Source organism: Cordyceps militaris (assembly GCF_000225605.1).
Source record: "Cordyceps militaris CM01 unplaced genomic scaffold CCM_S00004, whole genome shotgun sequence".
Taxonomy (NCBI): Eukaryota; Fungi; Ascomycota; class Sordariomycetes; order Hypocreales; family Cordycipitaceae; genus Cordyceps; species Cordyceps militaris.
Window position 1 is genome coordinate 480,342 of NW_006271972.1, and position 22,834 is coordinate 503,175.

Sequence of the window (22,834 nt, forward strand, 5' to 3'; positions counted from 1 at the left end):
CCAATTTCGCATGAGAATACATCTCATCAAGCTCGTAATGAAAAAAAAAGGGAAAAAAGAAATGCTTGCTGGTGTCCTCCTCACCTGGCTTAAACAATGGCCAGACAAGGCACCGCCGTCGGTTCTCTCCGACAATTCGTGCGTCTCACAATCACCCACCTTTGCGTTCCGATTCGTGCTTCGGCGGTTGCTCACTATGGCCTGACACGTTCAGACCACTTGGCGCCTTTTTGCGCCGCCCGGCCTTTTGCCAGCCGCCGTCGCTTTCGCTCTTTGCAGCTCGGACATGTCCATTTTCCCTCGGCGGGTTGGACCTCTGAGCGGGCAAATTCGCTTTCTGATTCTTCCCTTTCTGGTTATCCTGGCCTGGAGGGTGTTTTTCCGATACTGGAGACTTCTTGGCCTCGACCCCGCCCCCATATTTTGGTCGCAATGGTATCTCGTTCGTGGAGCCGCTGTCATTTTTTCTGTGCATTGTTGGAGACGGCGTCCGAGTTTCGTACACCGGGGACAAATGTGCCATGTCTATCATGGAAGCCTTGTTCAGGCGATTATCTCCAGTAGCCAGATCCAGGGGCGCGATAAGCCCGCTTGAAGTGGTTCTCGATGCCACTCTCTGTCGCCCGGACCCCGATCCCTTGGACCCGGCTGTCACATTCGCATTCGCTCCCAAGGCATGCAGATTACCGTCCTGCGGCGGACCAGCAAATCCGGGGTAGTACGGATGCATCGACGCGATTCTCTCTCTGAAGGAGGTGTCATCCGCTGGAGGTAGCTTTGACGACTTACCCGAGCCATTGGCCACAATCGGCGAATAGTCCTGGAACGGCTGCATATGTACGGTGCCCATCAGTCCTACGCTCGCGGGGTGAGGCGCTATCGGCATATTGATAGCAGGCGGTTGGATCTGCAACGCATTTTCAAGCCCTAGCCCAGTAGGAGGTGTAAAGTCTGGGTTCGGAATAAAGGGGGCAGCATGATAATTTGCTGCCTTGCCACTCGACCCGTTCACGACAAGTGGCCGCGAGTTGTCTTTATCCCGGTTTCCAGAGAAGGGCGCCGAAGGAAGTGGCGCAGACGACGTACCAACAGAATGCGCCCGTACATGGCCGAGAGGCGAAGGCGAACGTGAAACCCTTCTCATCCTTCTGTCCAGAAGAGTCTGGGGCAGTTGCTCGGTAGAAAGTCGGCGCTGACCAGTGCTCGCGGACGCCAGGTCGCCAAAGGCAATACCTGATGCGACTGTCTGCTGGTTTGCACGCTGCTTAGTCGGGCTAAGGCTTCTAGCCATGAAGAAGCCACCGGATTGCGCATCGTCGGATGTTGGGGACTCTGCCGTAGCTTTGGGAGTTTCGTCAAAGTCTGTGTCGTCGGAAATAAAGCTCGGAATCGCTACTCCATTCGCACTCTTTGCATGCAAGGATGGACTTGCAGTTGGATGGCCTGTCATACTATGTGATGCCGGTAATTGAGGCGTAGATTGGGCTTGTGACCGAGATGCGGGCTGTGATTGAGATCTCAGTGAGCTACTGGACGCACTGCCAGCCTCCGCAGTCGCTGATCTATGCAGAGAGCGCCGAAAGTCATGCGTAGAATGACTCGTCGTCACCGGGGAGGAAGGGTAAGTGCCATAACCTTGGGCAACCGGCTGGTAGAATGCATGGCCTAGCCCCATATTGTACATAGCATAAATTGGGGCTGATGTAGGTGCTGTGTCGAAGGAATTCGTTCTCGAGCGGTCTGACGCTGGCTGGCCGGCGCTTGCGTTACCAGACATTCTCTGTTGCTGTTGCGCTATGTTCTGATGCTGCAAGAAAGCGGACGAGTTGGCGTAGAGAAACTGCTGTTGGTATGCCATCTGTGTGACTAAGTCTTGCTGGGCATATTGGAACGGAAACTGGGGGTTTTGATACCATGACAAGTCCTGCGCCATGTTGACAGGTGCAATGAACATGGTTCCGTCGTACGGCGCCGGTACGCTAGATGAGGCGCGTCTGTTAGATCCGCCACCGCGAAAGTTGTTGTTGTGGCGATTTCCCCTATTGTTGCCACGTCCACCTCGGCCGGAATGCGATTGTGACGAACTTCGAACCAGTACAGGGCGAGGCTGAGCCGCAGGTCGAGACCAGACACGCTCTTCCTCCTTGGGAAAGACAAACTGCTCGCAAGCCTCCGGTAGCTTTCCCTGGGAAATAAGGTCGAAGGCCCGTCGTAGCTCAAGATGGAGACCACGGAAAGAATATTCGTCTACTGTATTGCCCAAATTTCTCAACGTGTTGAATGGCTCCTCTACACAGAGTTGGTTGTTCATTGAGTAATTCCATTTCTTGTCCGATTTCGTCAAGATTCGACCCAGTCTCACAGAAAGGACGTGCTTATCGTAATCAAATTCGTGTGCATAAAATCGAAAAAACTGGAAAAGTAGTTCGGCTTCGGAGGATTTATTCTTGTTGCCGTACCCCTTGATCTTTTTCATGTTATCGGCAAAGTCGCCAACGGAGCCGTCAGGTTTCTGCACTCTGTAAGGTAATTGATGCAGAGCGGGGAGAACGGCGGGATTGCGAAGTTGTAAAAAGGCGATAATTAGACATATCCACGTATATGAACTCAGAGTACCGCCGAAAGCCGCATCGTTGACTATTCGTCTTCTCGTCCAGTACTTGATGATCATGGCTAGCTTTCGTACGCGAGGGTCTGCCTCAACATATGTACGGACCATTCGGGTGTTTTCGAGTGCGACTGTGTTGTTGACGTTCATGTCGCACGCAAGGCCGAGTTTAGGGTCCCAGATTTTGACAATTGGGACTTTGGCAGCCGAGATGCAAACGACCTTTTCCATCCCTCGTCGAGCAAGCAGATCGGCAATCATGCAGACGCCTTCCATCTCGTGCCAGGGTGTAGTGATGCAAATGTCCACGTCAGAGGAATCAGAACAAAGGAGATTGCCAGAAGAGCCAAACAGATGCACTTTGATGTCATGGCCTGGCCATTCATCATTGAAGATCTTCTCAAGCCGCTGCACCAATCGTTTTCGATTCCCTTCGACCTTGTCTGTTGGAAGCAACTTATCGTACATCTCATTCATGTCCTTGGTGAGTTTTTGTTCCTCATCTTCGCCCAGCTTGGGGGCGACAGTGCGCAAGTCGAGCTTCTCGAGACGATCGCTGCCGACAGAGTATGGTATTCTCCGTCTAGAATTGATCTGGGCAGTCTCATACTTGCACCCGCCGTGCCGTGGGGGCAACGGACGTAAAGAGGGCAGCGTGCTATTCGTTTCCGAATATGCGGAACGGGGTGAGTGGTTTGTGCCGGCATTCGGGGAGGGATCGCGAGATTCGAACGAAAATAGTCTCGCATGCTGGTGCGGCGTGGAAGGGACGGAGCTCGAATGTGCCTGGCCATGAGGCGATGTGGAGAGAGTGGCAGCTCTCTGCGCCCAATTCTTGGACGACTCCGCGGGTGTCTTGGCAGGCATCTTGGCTGGCGCGTCTTGAGAGGTTATAACCAAGCGGTTATTTTCGGAATTCTGACTTGGTCGGTTCCCATTTCCCGATGACGCAGTCGACTTGGCAGGCGTAGGATCTTTGAGCGATGCTCTACTAGAAGTACGCGATCTCGGCGCGGCCTGCACGGAAGGCGAGGTGACGACGGGAGGGAGTGGCGGCGTCTGCAGGCCACCACCCCTCGCTGGGGAGATGAGCTTGTTGTAGTGGAGAAGCTGTGCGTGGTAGATGTTTGACTGCTGAGGGATCCAGAGCGGAAGGTACTCTAGGCGCGTCTGAAAGGGGGCCGTTTGCGCAGCCGACGCTTCCTGAGGCCGATCTGTGGTGCCAGAGGTTGATGGTGTCGTGGCCGGGGTATTCCAAACCTGTGCGGGATAAGACTGTTTGGGTTCGGACGTCGATGTCCTGGTGTCCATGAAGAATGCAGGCCCAGGTCGGATCGTTCGCAGGTAGCAGCGGCGGGTGGTAAGCAGCTACGAGGAGAAGGCCGTCGGGGCTGGACTAAGGAACGGGCCAAGGCCGCGAGATGCAGATATGTTGCTTGATACCAATGGAGTGATGGTGTAGCGGCCAGGGGGCTATCGAGTTTTTATCAGCATGTAGCGTCGGGGGCGGCGAATGTATTCCTGTACAGGATAGCGTCGAGGTGGCAATTGCAGAGCAGAGGGCAGGATGACCAAAGGGTGATCGAGAGGTCCCGCCTCCAAACTCGGCCACGAAAGGGATAACTGTAGGCTATAGCGAACAAGGCGAGGGCTACACAGCGGCCAGGGTCATCGAATTCGGGGACGCGCCGGAACCAGCGGCTGGTAATGGGCAGGCTGTAAGGCACAGGAGAGAGCTCACGGGCGCGTCGAGTCGAGGACGAACGGGTATCGCGGGCGGGCAGTCAAAAGGGGGTTCGCCCGGAGGGTCCAAGACAAGACGGCGCCAGAGTGTCGGAGTCGAACGGCGAGCGTTGAGCGTTGAGCGAGTGAAATGATGGGCGCTGCAGCCAGAAAAAAAAACAAATGGCCGTGTGACAAAATGGCGAGGCGAGACGGCGGGACGGTGTCGAGGTGAGAGTCGTCAAAATCGCCTTGTCCAGCATGGGGGGGGATGGTCTCGAAAAGCAGAGGTCGGAGTGGTTGAAAGTGTGGAAGCAGGTTGGTGCAAGTGGTGGTATAAACTGGGGACGTGGCCCAGGACCAGATTTAGGGTCAGTCAATGAATGAAGAGTGGCGCCGGGCGGCGAGACAGGCGCAGGTTTTAGTTCACCATCCACTAATTATCAAAGAGCCACACGGCCAGAACAATAGTTAGCAGTGGTAAATGGGGGGAAGAGGCAAGGAGGCGAGAAGGCGTAGTGGTTGGCAAGGAAAAATGCCAATCAACAAGCTGCCTTGTTCGGTCGGTACTTGATCATGGCGAGATTTGACGATATCAAGCGTTATTTGTAGTGCAATCCCGGCATGACTAAAGAAGAGGCGCCTGAAAGCCTTGCATCGTTGTAGCCCGCCAACCCGGAAGGCTGCCTGCACCTCCTTCTACTTGCACCAGGTATGTACTACCTCCTACCAGGTGTGTAGGTACCTAACGTTACCTGTAGGCACCTATCAACCTCCAGGCCGACTCTTGATGCTCGTCCTGCGCCGTTGCACAGACGACTCAGTCCTCATGCGCATCGTCCGATCACCTTGTGTGCGCTTTCTTGCACGACCTTATTTCAGCTGCGGTTGATGCTTCTTGTCGCACGTCGGGCCAATGCTCAAGACAAAGAGCTGCCTATTCAGGTGGTTACCGATCTAGTCAACTACCTAGGTCGGTAGGGAGGCACAGGGGGGACAAGATAACCCGCCGGTTAGGAATACTAACCTCTTCCTTATTCTTAATTCTTACTATTTTTTTACCATTTATTCCTTCTCTTTCCAATTTTCCTTATTTTACTTATTTACTTATACTTATATAATTCCCCTTGTTCCTCTTCCTAGTTGAACCTTCTTAATAATAGAGTATAGACGTATGTGTGCGGCCTTTTTTTTGTCACCCGCGTGCGAGGTAGTCAGTTGACGGCCGAGGTTGCTCCAAGCACGGAGCCGTTGCACTCTACGTTAGAAAAATCCTTCACCAGGCCCTGCACCCTTCTCCCGCCATGATCTGTCCTACACACCCAATATCCCAAAGGATCAGAACAGCATACATAGGCTCCTCGCGTTTTCTTACCACCTCCTCAACCCACGCTGACAACTTCCCTCACCTTCTGACCTTGACCATTCTGCCCCACCCTGTCTAGCCGGATCAGGTCCTGTGTGGGGTCACCAGCTGTACCTGGCTACGGTGCAGCACTTTGCCGTCTTGTCATCCTTCAAACAGTACCTACTTAAGCTGTACAGATTACTGTACAGATTAGTTAGAGGGAACTACTCGCCATCGGCGCCAGGGTGCACAGTGCGACTCATAGTACACTCGCTTTGACAGCAGGACGGAATCAAACAAACCCAGATGGCAGTTGCACCTCGCCTGTGGTCTAAGCATGTGCCTGTGCCTGTGCAACATGCATGTGCTATCCAAGACCAGAACCTTGGCTTGTTCATTATTGGCGCCAGTAATTTTTATACTTTATTGTACCGTCCGAGAATTGCCAATGCTACTAGTTAACCGCGCACCTGGATCGCGGGTCCTACCATGCTAGCCACAACGTGCGAACAGGCAAACAAAGAAGGCACAGGCAAGAGTTTCTTTCCAGTAACCGCTCGTGTCGGTACACCTCACATCTACTGGTACTAAGTCTACCAAGGTACCTATTTTGCTCGTGCGACCCTTCAGGTAGGCAAACACAGAGGCAACCTGGCAGCGGAAAGGCGTCGAGTCTCTGTGCTCAGGCTACCGAGCACAAAAGGTACAGGCAGTCGTTGGGCTCCCCTGATGGACAGCGAGCATGACTATGCGACTCTAGTTACCATCACACACATACACACGCGTACACGCATGCACGCAGTCATGCACATATGCCAAGCCGCTCAGCAGGCCCTGATCGCCCATTCGTCCGCATATCTGCAGGAACAGCTCCAGGCCGCAGATGTCTCCGGCAAGGACACCCTCCCCGCCATTTGCTCATCTCCTGTAAATTGGCCAACTTCCCGTCCCCCTAGGTCGCACGGGCCAGCTTTGTAATCTCTCGGGGGCCGATTTGGTTCATCTCTTTAGTCGTAACTTGTAACTTGTTACAGTCTGACAGAGGGGTTTCAGTGGAGAGGGGGCGACACCGGTGACAACATAAATCGCTGCCAGTGATGTGATACTTGAAGCTCTACATTTATTTACCAGTATTCCATTTCTTGTGGTCGCCTGTCTATCTCTCTCTATTTCAAATTTTATTTTATTTTTGGTATTTATTACCCACTCCTATTTCATCACTATTTTCTGTGGCCGCCATGGCAATTTTTCGCCACTACCTAGGGCATGCGGCAGCACTGAAATCTCAAAAGCAATCTACCTCCCGCACCGCCACCAATATCCAAATCACAAGGGGTAATAACTCTAACGTTACTTTTTGAAACGGCTTTGCATGCCATTCTGTTGTGTCAATGTACGGATACACAGAGCATACTCATTTGCCAGTGCATATTTTCTAAAAAGTTATTTCATCTCAGTGTACGCGTTCAGCGCCAACTGCCCTCCTAGATGGGCATACAGAACATTGCCAGCCGCGATCTCTCCGTTTCTAATCAGGTCCATCATACCGGCCAAGCTTTTACCTTCGTACACGGGGTCGGTGATGAAGGCCTCGGTCTGCGCGCCGAACTTGATCGCCGCAATGGTCGTCTCGTCCGGAATGCCATAGATGCCAGCATTGTACCTCTCATCAAGAACAATATCGGCATCAGTAATGTCGTCCTCGCTCAGTCCAATCTTGGCCGCTGTAAACTTGGCGATACGCAGCACCTGGTCAAACGTCTGCTTCGGCTTGCCCGACGCGTCGATGCCAATAATCTTGCGCGCCGGCGACCCGCGCTTCTTCTGGCACAGCTTGAAGCCCGCGACCATGCCTGCCATGGTCGAGCCCGTGACGGCGCACACAATGATGGTGTCGAAGAAGACGCCCAGGGCTTTTTCCTGCGCCTCGACTTCAAACGCCCACCGGGCAAAGCCGAGTCCGCCCAGCGGGTGGTCCGATGCGCCCGCTGGGATGTAGTACGGCTTGCCGCCGCCGGCCTCAATTTCGCGGCGCAGGTCGGCCAGGGTCGTCTTGTGCTCGATGCCAAACGCGGCGGCGTCGAGGCGCACGTCGGCCCCCATCAGTCGCGACAGCTGGATGTTGCCGACCTTTTCGTAGCCCTGGTCGTGCCAGTCCACCCAGTTCTCTTGGACCGTGGCGGCCTTGAGCCCGAGCTGGGCCGCCACGGCGGAGACCTGCCGGGTATGGTTGGACTGGATGCCGCCGATGGACACGAGGGTATCGCAACCCTGCGCCAACGCCTCGGCCGCAAGATATCTGTGTTTTTATTTAGCGGGAGGGACAGACGAGATTCTTGCAGGTGACAATTCCACACATACTCTAGCTTTCGCGTTTTATTGCCACCATAGGCCAAGCCCGAATTGCAGTCTTCTCGTTTGGCATACACGTTGACCTGGCCACCGAGTGCGGCGGAGATGCGGGGCAATGCTTGAATGGGAGACGGTCCGAACAAGAAGTCTTGCTTGGGGATGCTAGCGAATGGCTCGGGCAGAGTAATGGAAGTCATGATTATGTCTCTTTTTTCCCCAAAATGCAATTCAAATGTATGAAATGGAAGAGAGCAGGCAGTAGACGAAGCGGCATGCGTCGGCTTATATAAAGTTCCGTGATGCGCCCTCTGTAGTCTGGGCTGTAGTCTGGGCTGCGGACATGTGCCCGTTGCTGCTTGGCACGCGACAACGTTCAAACTATCATTAGCTTATTAGGATTATTATCTGTGAATTGTTGATAACAAGTTCTCTCAGCTCCTTTTGACCTTTTGACGCTGATTTAGTCTTCTTTGCTAGTAGATCTAGCAACTCCGGGGAACTTGTCCGGCAATAGTGGCTCGACGTCCTAAAAATGCCACTTCCAGCTCTCGTAGTTTCTGGTAAATATGACACTGACACCAATGCTGCACAAACAACTATGACTCCATCTGTTAATTTGCACTTGCTGCATCAATTCGAAAGTTCTTGCTGCATTGTGTGTGGGTAGGCTATGCTGGGTCATCAACATGGGCAATTCCCAAGTACCAGTCTGTGCGCGAACATACGGGGTTCGAACGAAGCCCCGGCCTCGACAAAAAGAAAGAAAATATGTCCCAATTTGAAATCCATGCAAGACAACTTGACAAGTTCTGTACTTCATCGCATCTCCCGCAAACTCGGACCAACCGGGTTGGGGTTAGCGCTCTTTATTGGGAAGCCCCGAAGCCGAGCGTGCCGTGGTGCACATCTTTTTGCTCCCCGCAAGCTTCAAGCTCTTGGCTCACTCAATTCTCACGCCAGTCCGGGGCCAGCGACAAGAACATACATATCCCATCTTTTCCTCTGCCATCACCACAAGCCTCAATTCTTTACCCCCCGGTCCGTATATCCACCAGCATGCGCGCTGTATAATTTTTTCTGCGCCCGCTGCGGTCACGAGCTTTGTGCCCACTCGCCCTCGGCTCATCGCGTGCCTCTTTGGCCGACCGACATTTCCCAAAAAACAAACGACTGAGCCGCGACACCCCTGTTTCTCTTCCCCTCAGGCAACCACGAAGTTACCGTTTGCACGGCCGTGTGCGCAAACACACAGTATATAGCGAGACAAAGGCCAATGCCCCGGCGTAGCACCATGACCGTCCTTACGCCACCAGACGCTCTCAAGCGTCGCACGAGCTCCTCCGGCTCGTTTCATGCCGGCGCCCCGATCCCCGGCGTACTGGGCCGCCGCTCCTCCGTGCACAAGTACCAGACGTTTCCAACAGAGCCGCCGAGCACGCCCATGGGCGGTGTGCTCGGCAACGGGTCCGCGTCGTCGGGCGCGAGCTCCATTGCCTCATTGCCCTCGTCGCCGACCACGTCTGAGCACGAACACGCCGCCGGCGCCGAGACGCCGCTGCCCGTGCGGCAGCTCCTGCTGCTGGCGTACCTGTCGCTGTGCGAGCAGACGGCGCTCAACTCGCTCGCGCCGTATCTCCCGGAAATGGTCACCGCCATGCCCGGTATAGAGCCGGGCAAGACGGCCTTCTACATTGGCGTCATTGCTAGCTCCTTTGCCCTCGCCCAGCTATCGACCAACTTTGCCTGGGGCTACTCGTCGGACCTCATCGGCCGCAAGCCCGTCCTGCTCGCCGGCACCTTTGCGCTCATGTGCTGCTTCGCCGTCTTTGGCCTGTGCAGGCAGTACTGGCAGATTGTGCTGGTCCAGGTTCTTATGGGCCTGCTCAACGGCAATGCCGCCTGCGTCCCTACGGTGCTCGGCGAGGTTACGGACCGGTCGAACCAGAGCCAGGCGTTTGCCTACCTGCCCATCATCTACTCGCTTGGCAGCATCACGGGCCCCGCTGTCGGCGGCTTTCTCGTCGGCCGGCTGGCTCCGGCCAAGTTCCCCTACCTGGCGCCCAACCTGGTGAGCGCCGTCATGCTTGCCACCGGCTTCATTGCAATTCTCCTTTGGTTTGAGGAGACGCTAGACGGGGACGAGCGCGGGCCGGGCAAGCCAAAGTGGCTGCGCAGACTCGCGAGCTGGTTCAAGAGACTTGGCAGCAAGACGGAGCCGAACCGGCGGCATTCATGGAGTACCCGGTGGCCGCGTGGCCAGCAACAGCCTCTGCTCGCCTCGGACTCGTCATCTGAAGACGAAGCCGAGGTGGATGGGTTGAACGACTATGATGGCAACAAACCTGGACTGACCAAGCAAGATATATGGAAGGAAATATTCAACCCCATCACGATTCTTCTCTTGAGTACCTACCTCATCTTTCAGCTCTCCAACATTAGCTTCAACTCGCTGTATCCAGTCTTTGCATCGACGCCGGCGCCCACTGGTCGTGATCTCAAGCCTGGTAAAATCGGAGCCTTTATGAGTGCTGCTGGCGTCACGACTATTGCATTTCAGGCATTTGTGTACGGGCGAGTGAGGAACAAGGTGGGAAGCCTGGGAACGTATCGCTACGCGCTGCTTGGCCTCGCAATAAGCATGATTTTGATGCCCTGGGTGGGATACGCCGATGACGAGCCGCTGTTTGGCATCGGGAGTGGTCAAATGTGGCTGTACATTGAGTTTTGCCTTGTGCTCATCTTCAAGAACATCTGCGCAGTCGGCGGCCTCTCTAGCGTCATGCTGCTGGTAAGTAACCCTTCTTGTCTGGATCGGGGTATCGGGCAATGGTTAACACGCACACAGATCACCAACTCGGCACCTACACACGCGAGCCTCGGCACCCTCAACGGCCTCGCGCAGACTCTGTCCGCTCTCGGACGCAGCGTCGGCCCCATCGTGTCCGGCGGCCTGTTTACCATTTCTGTGCGCATCCAGCCCAAAGGCGAGGCACTGGCGTGGAGCGTCTTTGGCGGCCTGGCTTTTATTGGCTTTGTCGCGGCGCTATTTGTCCGCGGCGACGGCCTCGAGAGCGAAGAATGGGAAGAGGAGCATGGCGGCTCCTCTCCTGAACACGAAGCATAATTTTTTGGCATTCACCATAAAAAGAAGACGAAGAACACTAACGCACAGCATATATTATGGCATTCCATATGAATCATGGCGGAGGCGCTATTTAATTGGGAGGAGCGTGGTGTCTTGTTTATGCACGGCGCTTTTTACGGGAATGGGGGCGTTTGCTCAAATTCATGCTGCATTAGAAATCAATACAGACTTCATGCCCAATGGTGTGTTTGGTCTTTTCATTTTGTATTCATACGTCATGTCATGGCCGTCTATGTCGATCCCAAGTCTATCCTTTTTCCCATCATGATGTTCAACCTGTTTCAAATGCATCCCACCGGACAATGAAGCAAACCAGCAAACGCAAATCAGAAAAGACAAATCAGAAGAGACAAAAACCAGCAAATGCACCCAAACAACCAGCAAGACCAACGCCCCCCATCGTTCGCCCCCGTCCATCCAAACGCCAAACCCATTTTATGCATTCCCCCAGTCCAGGTTTCTAGAAGCCGCTTCCCCCCCCTCTCACCACTCGGCGAATGCTCAATACCAAGTCGGCGGCACCGGCCAGTGCTTGAGCAAGACGGCCACGGCCAGCGTCCACTCGCGCGAGAAGCAACCACTCAGGCGGAGGACATCCTCCTCGGCAGGCAGCATGCCGCCCCACATGTCGGGCCGCGAGGCCTCCTCGACGGCGTAGGTGGCGATGAGGCCGTCGTCGTCGCGCATGCGGGCGAGGCACAGCCACGCGAGGTTCCAGGAGCGGTTGCTGGCGGGGTCGGCGCGGACGCGGCGGTGGGCCTCGGCGACGAGCGCGGCGCTGGCGGGGAAGCCGCGGGTGAGGCCGCGCAGCTCGCTGAGCAGCTGGTGGCTGGTGACGTAGCGCGCCCAGGCGCGCGTCATGGGCGCCTGCAGGGCGCGCGCGTCTCGGGGTGCGCGCAGGCGGCGGCGCGGCGCTCCCAGCCGGCACAGCGCCGTCATGGTGTTGGCGCGCTGGTGGGTGAGCGCGTCGACCAGCTGCTGGACGTGCGGCGGCGGCGGCCGGCGGCGGTTCGTGGCGGTGGTGGTGGTGCTTGTGTGAGGCGGCGGCGGCGGCATGGAGACGGCGTCGCTCGACGCCGAGGGGCTGCGGTGGTAGTGTTGGTGCTGGTGCTGGTGGCTGCTCCCGGAGGACAGGCCGGGCGAGGGCGCGGCGTGGGAGGGGGTGCCGACGGCGCCAAAGGAGATGGGACGTGCGGCTTGCAGCAGCATGGCGTGTCGCGGGTCGGCGATGCGTGCAGGTGGACGATGAGCCGTGGAGCTCTTTGGTGTTGTCTTCTGTACTTTCATTTCATGGCACGGGCCTGAGTGGTTATTCCCCCCCAGCCCAGGATGGCACGCCGGTGTGTTGTTCTTTGTTTATATACAGTCGCAAAGACCCAGATGCCGCATCGGTGTCAATAGACCCAAAGAGGCATCAGCATGTCACTGAGCCGAGCTTGGGACCTGCTACAAGGAACGGTGCTGGCAACACCCAGGGTGAAGCCGATGGAATCGTGCTACTCGGAGAAGAAGAAAGAAAAGAATAAGCCGGGGTGTAACGACAAGTGAGAAAGTTTCTCCAAGGACGAAGACGCACAAGGATGAGGAATCTTGGGGGCGCCGGAGCCCGTCCCATTGGGCAAGGAGCAAAACACACAAACCACCAGATATGTTTCCTTCTCGTGGCGGAGTTGGATGATGTCGAAAATCAGCCCCGTGCTAGCGTCGGCAGAGATGAAAGAGAGAGTCGCATCCAGTGTTGGCTGTGTAATTTTGGCGTTGGGGTTCAGTCCGAGCCTCGTTGGCCGGGCTGCCCGATCTAGACAAAGACAAGACAAGAGTGAGTTGGCGAGGCGGTGCAAATGGTGTTTGTTTGGCATTCCATTCGCGATATAAAAGCAAAAGCTGTACTGCAAAGACGTGTATATATATATATATGCATGTTAATTATAGCTTGATCCGGTTGTCAGCGGCCGTTTTCACCGCGGCTCTTGCAAGGAACAGGGACGCTTTGCCGGCGGCTTCCCATGACGGAAAACTTTGGGCTCGGCAATGCAATGGCACCCACCCAGCACCTTCAGCTTTCTCCTACAAGGCTGGCCCCGAATTTATTTCCAAACGGGGCGAACCAGCCGCTTTCCAGAATCTGCGCCAGCCGGGGTCGTGCATGCAGCGTGTTGCTATTTCTGTCTTCTTGTCTTCTTGTCTGGTGGCAGTGTGTCAGCCTCATCCCGACCCCTCCCCCAAAGTGCGGCGTGGCGTTCGTGCTTAAGCGCCGACCAGCAGCAGCAATCCACCCGCTTTCTGCAAATGGCGGTGGCTTGCAGGAAAATCATTCAAAATAGAAATCAGACGCGCATTTTCCATCTCGATCGACTTTACAAATTCTTCCGTCGTTAGACAGGGGTGACGACCACGCGCTCCTCCGCGCCGGCGGCTTCTTGTTGGTGGTGGGCTTGGCTGGCTGCCTTATCACCGCGTACCAGCGCAGAAGAAATAAAATTGGCAACCTCGGTGATATTCCAAGTCGGTAAAAATTAAAAATACAATGCTCGTACCAATAACTACCTACATAGGTACCTAGCCATCTTGGCGAGCTTGCAGCGCCTGTGCGTCTTACCCCTGCACTGCCAGGTCAGCATAACAATGAAGGAAGCCCGCCGCCCATGTGCCATGTGCCTTGTAGACGCGGCACAGCCACGTCTGACAACAATGATTAAGCGCCAGTCTGCCTCACTCCTCATGCATCGCCTGAGATTCACAATGCTGTGGAACAATGCGAAAAATAGTCTCAGTAGTGCTACATCAATATACATCCCCAAGGATCCCGCCCTGGGCCAGCGTCTCTTCCTATGCATTCCATCCATCACCAAGTACCTGAAAGCTTGATATCCCTGGAGCTGGCGCCGACTGAAATGGAAAACGTCCCTTCTGGCATGACCCAATTTTGAAGCGTCGTATCCCAGTAGCTCAGGTCTCTGCGTGTCAGGTTGAAATCGACGGATTGAGACTCTCCGGGTGCAAGGTAGACCTTTTCAAATCCCCGCAGAACACGAACGGGAAAGCTCACGCCATTGGTATCAGGAAACGATACGTAAAGTTGAGCCACAGCCTTTCCCGCGACAGCGCCATCGTTCCCAACATCAGCGCGGACTGCGACGTGCGTGTCCCAGAGATCCGGGTGACCGCCTTCGCCACCTCCAGCGGCGGATGGGGTCTGCTTCACATTGTACCCCTCCGGATACGGATAGGCACCCAACTGTATCTCCGATGCCGATTTGATATATGGGTATATGTACTTTTTCAGTTTGCGAATCTCGGCAGGGAAGATTGCTTCGCTGACGTCGGGAATCTTGTCGCCCAAATCCGGCGGCGTCGGTCCGTCAGCAGGTCGATCTCCAGCCACTTTCGACTTTGCTTTGACTTCTGTCACCTGCAAGTTGCTGTAGTTGAAAGTAGTGTAAGAGAGCCCAAAGCCAAACTCAAAACGTGGCTTGATGTTGAACTTGTCGAAATGGCGGTAGTCAATGTAGAGTCCTTCCGTAAACTCCTGCTGCGGGACTAGGCCATTCGGGGTATACATGACCTTCCCTCCAGGCCCGTAATCTTCCAGAGATTTTCCAATGGTATAAGGTAATTTGCCACTCGGTGAGACATTACCGAACATGATTGCTGATAAAGCATTGCCACTTTCTTGTCCTGGTAAATTCGCAGCCAAAACAGCTCCGATCCCAGGGTGCTCGATCCACCGTTCCATCACGACAGGTCCAACGGCATGGATGACAACGATGGTCCGACCCTTGCCGCCACCACAATCCTCCGCAACAGAAACGATAAGATTATCTCCACCCTTCTGCAAGAATAAATCGTTTCGATCACCTGCGACGGATGACCACTTGAGATAGCCTTCTCCGCCATCAGCGTTGGCAAACACGATACAGACATCCATTGTCTCGAGCAAGACTTTGCTTGGTTTCTTATTCGACAAGTAAGACGACACATTGACAGCATTAGAGTCAAATGCTTCGACAAGAGCAGACTCTGGCGTCACTAGGTAGGGGAACTCGACGGCTCCGCTGCCCCATCCGGAGCCCAAGGTCCCCTCGTTACAGCCTCGATCATCGCAAAAGTTTGGACCGAGGCCCGGTCCGGCATCGTCTCCAAATATGCCGATATTGGCTTTGCCAGCCCGCTTGCGCTCCATCTCAGGACGAACACCAGAACGAGCCAGTGGTAGGATACCAGTGTTTTTCAGAAGCACAGTTCCTTCGATTGCCACCTCCTTGGCTATAACCGAGTGATTATGCTGCACATTGACGTAGCGGTTCACTTCAACCCTCTCCTGCGGAGAGGAGCTTCCGTCGCTAACAAGTCCAATTTTATGCTTTGTCCAGGACGAAAAGTTGGGGCCTTTCCCATCAAACCGGGACGTGTCGTCTTGGCCAAGCTGAAACCACGATGCAACAATTCGTAGCGTCATATCATCAAGCCGAGATACCGGCAAAGAGCCGTTCAAAACGGCGCGCGACAGGTGAGGTCCCCAAAGGGATTTGCCATCCGTCCAGCCTAACCCATCACCTGGCATTGACATGTCGAGTCCTGCGAGTGCACTTGCGACACCGGACTGCTGTGCCAGCCAATCAGACATGACGAATCCCTGGAATCCAAGCTCGTCTTTCAGAATTCCGTTCATCAGCTTGGAATTCCCACATGCATACGAGTTGTTGACCATGTTGTAAGAGCACATGACGCTGGCAACTCCCGCCTTGACGGCATTGCCGAAGGGCCAGGCGTATATCTCATGCATTGCTCTATCATCAACATTGGACGATACAGCATGCGGGAGGCCCCAGGCCCATGGCTGACGGAAATGTTCCTGCTCGTTCGCGACGAAATGCTTGACTGTGGCCATGACGCCTTCGCCTTGAATGCCACGGATTGTCTCTGCTGCCGCAATTCCCTGAAGATACGGGTCAGGCCCAAATCCTTCCCAGTTGCGGCCACCGGCAGGCATGCGTCCCAGGGGCCCAACGGAAGGGCCGAGTAAGACATTGATACCCTTCTCTCGCGCTTCTTGTCCGTGTGCTTGACCTCGCTTGTACATGAGTTCTTTGTTCCAAGTAGCACCGACCGTTATACCTGCCGGGAATGCAGTGGCATTGTCGGCAAATCTGATGCCCAACGGACCGTCTTGCAACGCCAAAGAAGGAAAGCCAGCATGGATGGCTGGTCCAGTATTCCCAACCGCGAGCCCCATGGCCCATCCGGTGCCCGTAGTGATATTAACCTTTTCCGCCAAGGTCATTTTGCTGACCATCTTGGCCGCCTTCTCATAGCTCTCGGCCCATTGAGGAACACTCCCGCCTCTGGGGGAGGGATACCACGGCGGCGATTTGCCCTCCGGAGGCGTCTGTGTATATTTTCCCCAAACAAACAATGCGCCGAGTACAACGAGAACGGCGAATATAGCGAAGATGAGGATGCTTCTTTTGCGTATCCGCCAGGCCCGCATCCGGGCTATGAACTGATCGAGCTGTTCCGTGCCAATGTGTTGTTGTTTCAACGGATCGTGACGGGTCCTTGGAAGCAAATCCGCCTCATCTTCATCTATTAACTCGTCTAGTTCAATATCGGAATCCCCGGAATCATCAGAGACTTCATAATGAGGCTTGTTTCGAAGTAACTCGTCATCGTGCAGCTTTGCCGGAGAGGTCATGACGTCGGGTGAGGCTCAGTGACCTCGTGGCCCCTGAGATGTACCAATGTGATATGAATTCCGAGGCGACGATTCGTGATGCTAAACGCACATGTAAGGAAAGGCCAAGGAAGAGGTAGCCTAGTCCCAATAGCTAGGATATTGCTAATTTGAGATGGAAAAAACCGGTATTATAGCAAGGGCAACTGGGATGAAATGAGCAGTAGGTACCTACGTAGGAAAGTAGGTACTAGGTACTATTAGTCGCCCAAGCCCTGTCTCCACTGTCGTGTTTCTGAAGTTGTCGACCCTTGGAAAGATGGCATTTAGCAGTCATGACTTCAAGAGGAAGGTTCTAGTTACAGTCATTTTCTTTGCTTCCAGAAGCTCTTTCTTTTTTGACTCTTCTGACATTTTGGATTTGCTTATTCCCCTCTTTAACGGGACTGAAGTCTGGCACCTGAGGCCTGTACCGGCTAAACTACGGATTATCCCTTCGCACCATATTCTTCCACAATCCCTCGAGCCTTGCCGTCCATCATCATACATCACAACACCGCCAAAATGTCCATGTTTCGAGCGAAGAAGCTTGATTTAGGATGCTTCTACAACATTCGAACTATCCGCGACCACACGAAGCGCAAAACCTTTGAGCAATTCGAGCCTGAGCGGTATGCACGATCACCACACTCGCACGGCAACAGCCTTGCGGCTGCTCTGCAATACGGATAGGAATTGGGACTAACGGAGGAGTATCGCAGACAAGCGCTCCGATACATGATACGAAATACCACACTCACACCCCGAGTGCGCGCCGAAGCTCAATTGCAGCTTGCGCAGATGCATTGCTATACCCGACCGACACAAATTCGCAACCGCTGTATCATGGGCGGCCAGGGCCGTGGTGTTCTGAGCGACTTTAAGATGAGCAGAGTAAGCCCAGAGTTGGTTTCATTGGATTGGCGCAAATCTGACGTGATGCAGTACCAATTTAGAGTGCAGGCTATCGCTGGAAACATCCCTGGCGTGAAGCGCGCAAGCTGGTAGTTTCCGCGCCTGACCTCGAACGAGAATAACCATTCCATTTGTATATTACAACTAGAAGCATGCGAGACCCTGTTGCCGGTTTGAATGCTCTTGTACGAATATTTATAAAAGAAATTCAACGTTATCGAACAACTTGATCCAAAGTGCACGATCATGGCATTATAGGACAGCAAGACCAGCGATTTAGGGCTCGAAACCGATACTGATACTGGGAGTCTTGGGTAGATGGGTTTTGAAAGGCCAGAGCTAGGTAAATTCTTCCTGATTATTTTGTTCAACGATAAGCTGGAGTTACTGAGGAAGGCAGGCGCAACACTCCCGTACTCCCGCCGCTGCCAAATATAGCGGGGCGTGCAGGCCGCCGCGCTAGTGCCTGAACCAGCCTCAAATTTATCGCCACTGCTGTTCTTCAACATTACTTCGACTTCCCATCTCTACCACAACATTTTTCGTAAACCGCAAAAATGGGAGGCGGTGATCTCAACTTAAAAAAGTCTTTCCACCCAACGCTTCGGCGTAACCAAGCGGCTGTTTACGATGAAGAACAGAAAGCTCTGGCCGAGCGCAAACGTACACAGCAACGCATCGATGAGATCAAAGAAGAGCGCGCCAAGGAAGAGCTACAGCGACAGCTGGAGGCCGCAGGAGGAAAAAAGAGATTGGACAGAGTCGACTGGATGTACCAAGGGCCTACCGATGGCCAGGCCGGCACGACTGAAGAAATGGAAGCATACCTTCTCGGAAAGCGACGAATCGTCAACCTGATCAAAGGCAACGAACTCGAGAAGCTGGAGAAGAATGCCGGACAAGAGAGCTTCATGGCTCTGCAGAATGCAAACAGTGCTAGAGATACAGCAGCCAAGATTCGAGACGACCCTCTGCTTGCGATCAAGCGCCAGGAACAGGCTGCCTACGAAGCCATGATGAACGACCCCGTTCGACGCAAGCAACTGTTGGCCTCGATGGGCAAGACAGATGAAAGCGACAAGAAAGATAAAAGCAGACATCGCGAAGACGGGCAGAGAAGACGCCACCGCCGTCACAGCGATCGAGACAGGGATCGCGACCAGGATCGTTCGCACAGATCCCGACGTCGCTCGTATTCGCGGTCTCGAAGCCCACGTCGTCGCCGATCCGATTCTCGGGATAATGGGAGAGTTACGAAACGGTCGCGAGATGAATCCGAGGGAAGAAGCTCTCGACGCCACCGGGACGACTCAAGAGACAGAAAACCTAGCGCGCGGGACGATTCGCGCTGGCACGACAGGTCGCCCCAAAGAGAGCGTGATTCGGACACCAGGAAACCACGGTACCGATCTCCTGAGACTGATAGATCTCATCACCGCGACTCATATGCTAGGAGAGGAGATCGACCACAGCACGGTCAAAACGGCGATAGACGGTTTAACGGCAATGGAGGCAGGCGTGATGGGCATGGAAATGGACGAGAGAACAACAACAGAGAAGATGAGCGGACTAGGGAAGAAAGGGCACAGAAACTTGCCGCTATGCAGAGTGCCGCCAGCGAACTGGACCAAGATCGCAGCAAGAGGCTGGCGGCGATTGAGGAAAGGGAAACCCTCGCCCGAGTTGCGGATGATAGTGCGCGGGAGCGCAATGGCGATAGAGCATTCACAAACGGCCTGCATCGGCAAGCCGGAGATATGGATCTCGGTACTCGAATGGGGCGCAACAAGCATGGGTATCAGAAAGACGACGATTGAGTTGGAGGGGTTAATGATGTATCACGCATTAGCATTTTGACAATTGAATATGTACCACCTGTACGATAACGTTACATGATTGTACGCAGAAGACTGATCGAGGCAGTGGGAAGGGCCAATTCTCGTATCGCAGGGTTGCAGGCAAAGACATGATAAATGAGGTACGAGGCTTTTTATTGCAACGTGTACTGGGTAATGGCATGAGACGCCTGGCGCCCAAGTGGACACGCAGACTAAGTTAATAAGGTAGGTATGTGTATGAGTTGGCCGCGGATTTTAGGTGGGTGGAATGGCAAGCCCCCCCCCCCCCCAACTGACCCCCCCTGACCTACCTCTCAACACTGCCACCGACTTACCCTTTTCCTCCTTACCCTTTACTTGGCGCTGGACCTCGCACCCAGTCCTGAATTCCAAGCATAGGATCAAGCATTATTGTCTCTCGGCAGGGCACGCTCGCTCGCAACCACCGATTCCTGCACCCTCGCAACTCGAGCCACGAACGCCAAAACGAAGCCGTTTTGCTGAACAGCCTGCGATAAAGTTCTGAAGCCATCGATCGATATCCCGCGACAGACAACATGCCCCTTTGCGGAGGTTCTAAAAACGTCCAGCGCAAGCTGGTGCTGCTGTACGTACCCGTTCCTGGTCTGGGCTTCCCGTCACCTCGAATGACGGGTCCCTGCCTCAACCGGGCTGCAATTAACGGCGACAAATTCTAGTGGCGATGGTGCCTGCGGTAAAACATCCCTGCTAAACGTCTTTACGAGAGGGTATGTTGCGAGCGAATAGTGATGCGTGGCCCATGGTCGCTGACGGTATTACAGCTACTTTCCCACTGTGTACGAACCGACTGTCTTTGAGAACTATGTCCATGGTACGAACCACGCAAATGCAGGGCAGTTGCCCAACCACCTCATGACTAACGCAGAGGACTAGACATTTTTGTCGACAGCGTCCACATTGAACTGTCGCTATGGGACACTGCCGGTCAGGAGGAATTCGACCGTCTGCGCTCGCTCTCATACGGTGGGTGAACTCTACTTTCAGCAGCTGCGCTGCTGCCCTGCTGCTCTCACCCCGCTGACACGCTCTACAGATGACACCGACCTCATCATGCTGTGCTACTCGGTAGACAGCAAGGACTCGCTGGAAAACGTCGAGTCCAAGTGGGTTGGCGAGATTGCCGACAACTGCGCCGGCGTCAAGCTGGTCCTCGTCGCGCTCAAGTGCGATCTCCGCGAGCAGACCGAAGACGAAGAACCGGACGAGGCCGGCGCCAGCGCCCCCGCCCCCGAGACGGCCGAGCCCCGCGAGAAGAAGCCCCTCATTTCCTACGAGCAGGGCCTCGAAGTCGCCCGCCGCATAGGGGCCTCGCGCTACCTCGAGTGCTCTGCCATGAAGAACCGTGGCGTCAACGAAGCGTTTACCGAGGCGGCCCGCGTAGCTCTGAGCGTCAAGAAGGAGCGCGAGGAGAGCAAGTGCGTCATTATGTGAGCTGGAGAGTTGCTCAGCACATGTTCCTCTACTTGCACCTTTTTTGCTCTTTTCTCGCCGCGTTACGATTCCCGCACCACTGTCCGTCCCTTCTTGACCGACATGTTCTGAACACGCTTCTGGTCTCTCCTTTGCGACTCGATTTCATCTTATTTATCATTTGTATCCCCGTCTTTTCACTTCTACGCCCTGTTTTTGAACTAATCTATTCGCCTCTCATCTACGTTTCTTGTACATATTCGGACGCAAGCGCGGCACTGCCATTTCTACTGCACACAGTCGTATCCCGGGATACAAATCTGACGATTTCGAATTCTACCCTTTCAATTTTTTTTATCAATGTAATATGCTCAAAAAGTCTTTCCGTTGGAAGGAAACAAGAGTGGTGGATCTCCTTTTACTGTCTAGGCGATACAAAAGGCGGGCTTGGGGATTTGGGGAGTCTGGGAGGCGCAGAAGCAATGTCAGTCTTTTCCCCCATACTAGATGTTATTTTTTAGGGGGGCCTTCATCTTGCCTCTTGATCTAATTTTTCCTTGGTACTGTTAAGCAATATACTCCTAGTTTTTGTCCTTTTACTTCGATCTAGTTCCTACCATGTGCTTGGGTTCAAGAACGCAGCCTAGAACATTTAAGGCAGGGAGGGACCAGGTCGCAGGAAAGAACTTCTGCACAAACTATGTGCGTGACGGGCGGATCAGCGGAATGTATGGGAAGACCCGAGTCGACACCTGAAGTGAAGCTCGCATGAAACTGGTTGGCGTTGCGCATGGCGGCCTTGCTGTGGATGATCTTTGCGTCGTCATCAATGCCAGGGCAGGTTGGAAACATGGCGCCCACGCACCACGTTAGAAGAAACAAAACGGCGGCCCAGCGTACTCTACTTGGAATCTTTGGCTTTTGTGGTTTTTCTCTCTCAAATGTTCCATATTGGCGTAATCCTCCTCAATTTTACCACACTCCGTCATACTCTTTCTTACTCTTCATTATGTTGTTGTATGTAGCTGGTTCATTTTCATCATCATCTGTATGCCACGCTGTCCTTGGCATTTTACTTCTGTGTCACTATGGCGCTCATGATCTGGCGTTGAATTGCGCAAAGGTGTACGAAACGGTTCTTGTGGTGTGGTGGTGATTGACAAGACAATGACGGCAATGACGGCATTGACGTCACTGGCGCGGAACTACCACCTACCCTGCGGAGATGAACGGACAAGTTGCGAGGAAGCTAATACATGTCGAGGATGGCTTCTGTTGAAACTTTGATTGGGAAATATTACCGTCCATGCTGCATCACGTACGACGTGGCTCATAAATACCGACCTGCGACCTGCCTGCAGAGCTCGAGAGATTCTCGGCCAACATCTTACAGCTGGAACGCGATTCAATGTACTACCATGAAACGATGCCGGTGTTGACTGATTGAGCCGTCATTGAGGAGCCCACGCTCAAGAAAACACGGCCTCTTCCACAGCCGCCGACCCGTAGCCAACCGCCTCGACGATAACGTCTTACTCGGGTACTGGTCGCGAACTGTCCAGCAAGCGCGGCAATGTGCTGGGACGTGAGTGCTGGGGGAGAATTCATACATGGCGATGTGGTGATGCGATCGGATGTCTCAGTTGTCTTCCCGAGTCGGAGACTCGAAAGGATGACAAGATAACTAACTAAACTGTAAAATTTCATAGTTTTAGGCCATACCTTTGATTGTCATAGTTAG

The 22,834-nt window shown here is 54.1% G+C and overlaps 8 protein-coding genes across 8 annotated transcripts; 4 read left to right on the forward strand and 4 right to left on the reverse strand.

Annotated features, from left to right (window-relative positions):
* Positions 1-151: 151 nt before the first annotated feature.
* CCM_05163 (PAP/25A-associated) lies at positions 152-4,593 on the reverse strand (the record flags this gene model as incomplete). Its single annotated transcript, XM_006670308.1, has 6 exons — positions 152-1,392; positions 1,540-2,519; positions 2,598-3,868; positions 3,900-3,999; positions 4,136-4,324; positions 4,409-4,593. 6 exons carry the CDS (start codon positions 4,591-4,593, stop codon positions 152-154), a joined length of 3,966 nt encoding a protein of 1,321 aa, XP_006670371.1.
* A 2,528-nt stretch (positions 4,594-7,121) lies between these two features.
* Positions 7,122-8,227, reverse strand: CCM_05164 (1-aminocyclopropane-1-carboxylate deaminase, putative; the record flags this gene model as incomplete). Its single annotated transcript, XM_006670309.1, has 2 exons — positions 7,122-7,977; positions 8,040-8,227. The coding sequence occupies 2 exons, from the start codon at positions 8,225-8,227 to the stop codon at positions 7,122-7,124; spliced, it is 1,044 nt and encodes a 347-aa protein (XP_006670372.1).
* Positions 8,228-9,321: 1,094 nt separating this feature from the next.
* CCM_05165 (MFS transporter) lies at positions 9,322-11,154 on the forward strand (the record flags this gene model as incomplete). Its single annotated transcript, XM_006670310.1, has 1 exon — positions 9,322-11,154. The coding sequence occupies one exon, from the start codon at positions 9,322-9,324 to the stop codon at positions 11,152-11,154; it is 1,833 nt and encodes a 610-aa protein (XP_006670373.1).
* A 522-nt stretch (positions 11,155-11,676) lies between these two features.
* CCM_05166 (uncharacterized protein) lies at positions 11,677-12,384 on the reverse strand (the record flags this gene model as incomplete). Its single annotated transcript, XM_006670311.1, has 1 exon — positions 11,677-12,384. The coding sequence occupies one exon, from the start codon at positions 12,382-12,384 to the stop codon at positions 11,677-11,679; it is 708 nt and encodes a 235-aa protein (XP_006670374.1).
* Positions 12,385-13,550: 1,166 nt separating this feature from the next.
* On the reverse strand, positions 13,551-16,870 carry CCM_05167 (beta-glucosidase, putative; the record flags this gene model as incomplete). Its single annotated transcript, XM_006670312.1, has 4 exons — positions 13,551-13,618; positions 13,713-13,718; positions 13,775-13,954; positions 14,032-16,870. The coding sequence occupies 4 exons, from the start codon at positions 16,868-16,870 to the stop codon at positions 13,551-13,553; spliced, it is 3,093 nt and encodes a 1,030-aa protein (XP_006670375.1).
* A 543-nt stretch (positions 16,871-17,413) lies between these two features.
* On the forward strand, positions 17,414-17,896 carry CCM_05168 (mitochondrial 40S ribosomal protein MRP2; the record flags this gene model as incomplete). The annotated part of the gene is made up of 3 exons (XM_006670313.1): positions 17,414-17,520; positions 17,611-17,782; positions 17,834-17,896. The coding sequence occupies 3 exons, from the start codon at positions 17,414-17,416 to the stop codon at positions 17,894-17,896; spliced, it is 342 nt and encodes a 113-aa protein (XP_006670376.1).
* A 464-nt stretch (positions 17,897-18,360) lies between these two features.
* Positions 18,361-19,620, forward strand: CCM_05169 (pre-mRNA-splicing factor CWC25; the record flags this gene model as incomplete). The annotated part of the gene is made up of 1 exon (XM_006670314.1): positions 18,361-19,620. One exon carries the CDS (start codon positions 18,361-18,363, stop codon positions 19,618-19,620), a length of 1,260 nt encoding a protein of 419 aa, XP_006670377.1.
* A 578-nt stretch (positions 19,621-20,198) lies between these two features.
* Positions 20,199-21,114, forward strand: CCM_05170 (protein RHO3; the record flags this gene model as incomplete). The annotated part of the gene is made up of 5 exons (XM_006670315.1): positions 20,199-20,248; positions 20,340-20,390; positions 20,445-20,494; positions 20,557-20,646; positions 20,717-21,114. The coding sequence occupies 5 exons, from the start codon at positions 20,199-20,201 to the stop codon at positions 21,112-21,114; spliced, it is 639 nt and encodes a 212-aa protein (XP_006670378.1).
* Positions 21,115-22,834: the final 1,720 nt, after the last annotated feature.